General features: G+C 45.2%; 1 protein-coding gene across 2 annotated transcripts in view; it reads left to right on the forward strand.

The window, feature by feature from the left end:
* SGCA (sarcoglycan alpha) overlaps nt 1-4222 on the forward strand; it is a 52927-nt gene extending 48705 nt beyond the window's left edge. Inside the window, exons 9-10 of one of the 2 annotated variants that reach the window (XM_040329721.1) lie at nt 1188-1406; nt 3210-4222. In XM_040329721.1, the coding sequence (XP_040185655.1) occupies nt 1188-1377 (190 nt within the window). In that variant the 3' untranslated portion in view covers nt 1378-1406; nt 3210-4222. The remainder of the gene's footprint in view (nt 1-1187; nt 1407-3209) is intronic. The other variant, XM_040329722.1, reaches the window with a different exon arrangement.
* Nucleotides 4223-6000: the final 1778 nt, after the last annotated feature.

Below are 6000 nucleotides of genomic sequence, written 5' to 3' on the forward strand. Positions count from 1 at the left end.
ATACCAAAGTCAAAGGGTCAACATGACAACCAGTCAACTGGCATTTTCAGAAGGATGTCAACAGTTGCAGTCCAAAAAATGTTCTCATGTAATTAGTATTGCTATTGCCATCTTTACAAAGGTTAATCTTCTGCTTGTCATGCTATGCCTTTAATGCTTTATTAGTCTTCTGATATTCCTATTGTACGGAAAGTGTATGATCAAAAACTCAGGATCATCTTAGTAACCAGGCAATTAGTATTTTCAGGAGTCAGCAATGGCTGCATTTATGTTCTCTCCTGGGAGGTCTCCTTTAAAACAGGATTCTACAAGCCAGGGCCAGATATAGGCTAGTGCTGTGGTGAGCTGTGCCCCCCAGAGTTAAGTTGTGCCCCCCCCCCCCCGGTCTCTGAGAGTGCATCCATTGATCCACTATGAGCCAGTCTGATGTAGACAGTTGCTGTAAGAAGGCACTCTGAGGACAATTCATGTAGGGGACACCCTGATAGGACAATTGATGTATGGGGGGGGACTCTACTGGGGACACCTGATTTAAAGAGATACTCAGATGGGGACACTTGTTGTAAGAGGACACCTCTGATCTGGACACCTGATGTAATGGGACACTCTTGTTTGGGACACCTGATGCAAAAGGGCACTCTGATAGGGAACACCTGAAGTAAGGGGGCTCTCTTGATGGGGACACTTGATGTAAGGGGGCACTCTTGTTTGGGACACCTGATTTAAAGGGATACTCTGATGGGGACACCTGTTGTAAGAGGACACTCTGATCTGGACACTTGATGTAAGGGGGCACTCTGATGGAGACACCTGATGTAAGGAGGCACTCTTGATGGGGAAATCTGATGTAAGGGTCACTCTGATGAGTAGTCATGATGTAAAGGGGGACTCTGATAGGGAAATCTGATATAAAGGAGTACAGGTTTCTTTTTAATAGTGTTTCCCAGGTCGTGACACTGTGTTATAGACTGTCAATAGCTCAAACACAGTATTGACATTATGCCCCTTGACTTTTTTACTGCACCCCCAGATAAGATAGGCTGGATTTGGTACTGCAACAAGCACTGTACTGTAATACTATCCTGCAACAAGTTCCTGATGGGTGGCAGAACACCTGTAGTGTAGTGTAATGAGGTTGGACGTCATTGTACATAATGATAATACAACACAACTGTTTCTTCTCACAGGCTCCAGTTGGTTCACCAGCAGTCCATCTTCTCCAACACGGAAGAACTTCGGAAGATGGCTGCCGATCGGGATGTTCCTCGACCACTCTCCACACTGCCAATGTTTAATTCTAGAACTGGTCAAAGGACATCTCCAATGGATCTAACAGATGACAGTGCCCGCGTGCCTCTTATCCTGTCCCAACACTAAAGGCACTTACCTCACTACCACACAATAAGGTATGTAGGCACTTAAGAAATGTCATTTACTGGAAAAGGTGCATGCACTCTAAAATGATACAAGTAACATTATTTGCATTATTCTGTTATTTTTTCCCCAAAAGTTTCCCTTCAATAGTCCTTTGTAGACTTTCAGGAAATTTGCAATTCAAAATAAAAATACAAATTTGAGTTATATTTCAAAGCCCATTTAGGACATGCCCAGCTTCATATACATTTTAGGCACCGCGCCAGTGTGATGGTGTGTTGTCACATTCGGCTCCCCATCACAGATTGCTCCGGAAGTGACGTTTCCTCGCCGCCATCTTTCTACACCCCACACCATTGCACAGTAATGATAGAGTGTGAGGGGGGCAAGCGGACATCTTCTTACACCCACCGGAGTTTTAGATTTCACTGTTATTTTCAACACAAAACGGAGCTTATATGCTTAATTACAGTATTTGGAAATCCGACGGACTGTTTACATGTTACATTTTTAAAGCAGCAGCAAACCTGCTGACCTTACATGCTTGCTGATGTGACAGAACACCTCTGATTTTCACATTTAACATGTAAACAGTCAGTCGGATTTACAAATACTGGGCTAGATTCAGAGAGGAGTTACGTCGGCGCATCTCCAGATACGCCGTCGTAACTCCGAATGAGGGCCGTCGCATCTCGGCGCCTGATTCATAGAATCAGATACGCCTCACTGTTGCCTAGATACGAGCGGCGTAAGTCTCCTACGCCGTCGTATCTTAGGGTGCATATTTACGCTGGCCGCTAGGTGGCACTTCCGTTGATTTCCACGTAGAGTATGCAAATGCGCTAGATACACCGATTCAGAAACATACGTCCGCCCGGCGCATTGATTTACGTAAGGCTTTTTTCGGCGTAAAGTTACCCCTGCTATATGAGGCGTAGCCAATGTTAAGTATGGACGTCGGGACAGCGCCAAATTTTCCGTCGTTTGCATAAGTCGTACGCGAATAGGGCTGTGCGTAAGTTACGTTCACGTGAAAAGCATTGACTATTTGCGACATGATTTCGAGCATGCGCACTGGGATACTTTCACGGACGGCGCATGCGCCGTTCGTTAGAAGCGTCAAATACTTGGGGTCACGAGTAATTAGCATACAACACGCCCCCTATCAGCCTATTTTGAATTAGGCGGGCTTACGCCGGCCCATATACGCTACGCCGCCGTAACTTCGGGCGCAAATTCTTTCTGAGTACGGGACTTGCCTGTCAAAGTTACGGCGGCGTAGCGTATATGAGATACGCTACGCCCGCCTAAAGATAGGCATTTCTCTCTGAATCTAGCCCACTGTTTTTAAACATATAAGCTCCGTTTTGTGTTAAAAATAACAGTGAAATCTAAAACTCCGGTGGGTGTAACAAGATGTCCGCTTGCCCCCTTCACACTCTATCATTACTGTGCAATAGTGTGGGGTGTAGCAAGATGGCGGCGATGGAACGTCATTTCCGGAGCAATCTGTGATAGGGAGCAGAATGTGACACCACACCGGGATAAATGGCATGTCATCTGGCCAATCAAGACAGCTGAACACTGGCACCTGAAGGAAACCAAAGAGAGGATGCTGGCGCCAGCGAGGGACCCTGCAGGTGTTGGACTGTTGGACCATAGGTAAGTTTACTTGCCTTTAGTTCCACCCAAAAAAGGGTTCCTATTGGATTGTATCGTATGTTAACGTTAGACATAGTGTGAATGGATTTAAAAATTGACTCTAGCCAAAACCTTTTCTTTATATTTTTGTCTAGTCATGTATTCCTCCTTAGTGATCTTGGTTTATTTTTCAGGAAGAAGACTTGTTATGTATCCAAGAAGCAGAGATGGGGGACGTTTTGTAACACAATTGCAGTTCTTATTTGTATGATATGTAAAGGAAACCAATTCGTGTAATATAGTCATTGAACCCGAACTTCTTCCATTGCTGTTACCTCAGACTTTGGAGCCCTGCAATCATTTATGTACACAAGGAACTGAACTCTGGAAGCTGTGCTGAACAAGCGGAGAGCAAAGAACGAGTCACGAGTATTGCCTGTGGTCTTTCCTGCAGCTTTTCCTAATTACTGATCCATTATGCCTTATTCTGCATTGTGTCTGTATGTGGAGGCTATCATCTTGGTAGAAGCAGGGCTTTGCTTCCTTATGTCAGAACCTCCAGCAAGGAGAACAATGAGCAGCACAGGGCTAACATCACAAAATCTTCCTGCATATCTCCTGAGACTAGCAGAGTCACAGTGCCTTAGATCTCACACTGCAGATATACAGCTATGAGGCTGTAGACAACTTTATTTTAATTTTCACCTTAATTTAATAACCTAGATGAGATATTTTAAGGATGACAGTACTTCTAAAAAAATTACAACCCTAACAACCCGCCATTATTCTCCTTACTGTAACTCACTCTACATTAGAAGGCAGGGAAGCCATAGCCTACACCCAGCTTGATGCTTCTTCCATGTTCCTCGGGGCAAGTAGGACGGAACAGTACTGCATATGACTAGCCTTCATCCTTTGGCCCCAATGGAAATGTCTCCCTGCAGGCTTAAAAGTAAAGAACTTCTCCATTGAGGTCTGTGGAGAACAGGGTATGGCTTGGAGGACAGGAAGATACAACACCTGGCCCAGCATAGGCCATGGCTACTCTTAAGGGTCACTGGCTGATCTAAAACTTGTAGAAGAGGATATATATAACATAAAGGGGTACTGATAAGGTTACGTTTTTTTTTAAGTACTCTCATTCTATAATTGTGTTCATTATTCACCTACTGATAATTTTCTCAATAAAACTGTTTGCCTGCCTAAATATCATTGTTATTTCTTTTCATAAAGTAGATATTTAACCATTAATAAATGTACAAGTTTACTTCTTATGAATTGTTATGTTATCTTCAACTTTGAAAACCTCCAATTTTCTGCTTCCATCTTGTTATTGGTTGCTAGAATGCTTGTGCGCCGGGCCACACAATATTATTGATTGCTAGGATGCTGATGGCCAGGGCACACAGCTTCATTAGTTACTAGAATGTTGGCTGCTGAGCCACACATTATCATTGGTTGCTAGGATGCAGGCTGCCGGGCATCAGAGCGTCATTGATTGCTCGAATGTTGGAGGCCACACATTATCATTGTTTGCTAGGATGCTGATGAACGGGGCACACAGCTTCATTGGTTGCCAGGATGTGGGCTGCTGGGCCACACATTGTCCTTAGTTGCTAGGACGCAGGCTGCCGGGCATTAGAGAGTCATTGATTGCTCAAATGTTGGAGGCTAGGCCACACATTATCATTGTTTGCTAGGATGCTGATGAACGGGCCACACAGCTTCATTGGTTGCTAGGATGTGAGCTGCTGGGCCACACATTGTCATTGGTTGCTAGGATGCAGGCTGATGGGCAGCAGACCACAATTGGTTGCAGAATGTTGGCGGTCGGGCCACACATTATCATTGTTTGCTAGAATGCTGATGGAACGACGACATCGTTTCATTGGTCAATAGGATGTTGGTTGCCGAGCCACACATTATCATTGGTTGCTAGGATGCAGGCTGCTGGGCAGCTGAGCGTCTTTAGTTGCTTGAAAGTTTGTGGCTGGGCCACACAGTATCACTGTTTGCTAGGACATAGGCTGCCACAGTGTTATAGCTGTCTGTATGGCTGCCTGTACCAGAGCAACCGATGACATGGAGCAGCCCAGGGGCGGAACATACTCAGGTCTGGACATGCATACCTGTGTGAACACTTTGGTCTCAGTGCTGCTCAACACTGTGCCTCCATGAGTGCCAGCCTCAGTTGGCTTCATAAGTGGCATGGTCCTGACTTTTATTAACAGCTGCGAAGAATGTGACAGAGAATAGACATGGAGCTAATGAGAGCTCCCTCTAATGGCTAACCAACATATCTTGTATATTTAATACAATAAAAAAATAAGGAAGAGCATATAAATGTGAAAACATTTGGAGGGACAAAGGACACAGACAGAAAGAAATACTGGCAGGGGTCTGAACCATTCCTTACCAAAAACAAACATAAAAATTTTGGGCCGGATTCACATACCTGAGCGCATCTTAGTGCCGGCGTAGCGCATCTCATATGCGCTACCCCGACGTAACACAGAGAGGCAAGCACGGTATTCACAAAGCACTTGCTCCCAACATTACGCCGGCGTAGCGTAAATTCCTCGGCGTAAGCCGGCCTAATTCAAAGTAGGTGGAAGTGGGCGTGATACATTTAAATGAACCGTGACCCCATGCAAATGATGAGCCGAACGAACGGCGCATGCGCCGTCCCGTAGATGCTTCCAAGTGCGCATGCTCAGAATCACGTCGGAACGAACGCCTAAGATACGTCGAATCACTGAACGTAACCTACACCCAGCCCTATTCACGTACTACTACGTAAACGACGTAAAATACGACGGCTGTTCCCTGGTCCATACCTTTGCATGAGTTGTGCCTCATAGATGGGGAATAACTATACGCCGGACGTAAGCCTTACGCAAACCGCGTATATTATTCCCTTGGGCGCAACTACGTTTGTGAATCGACGTATCTCCCTCATTTACATATTTGCAATGAGGCGGCCAG

The sequence above is a fragment of the Rana temporaria genome, chromosome 12, assembly GCF_905171775.1.
Source record: "Rana temporaria chromosome 12, aRanTem1.1, whole genome shotgun sequence".
NCBI classification, from domain to species: domain Eukaryota; kingdom Metazoa; phylum Chordata; class Amphibia; order Anura; family Ranidae; genus Rana; species Rana temporaria.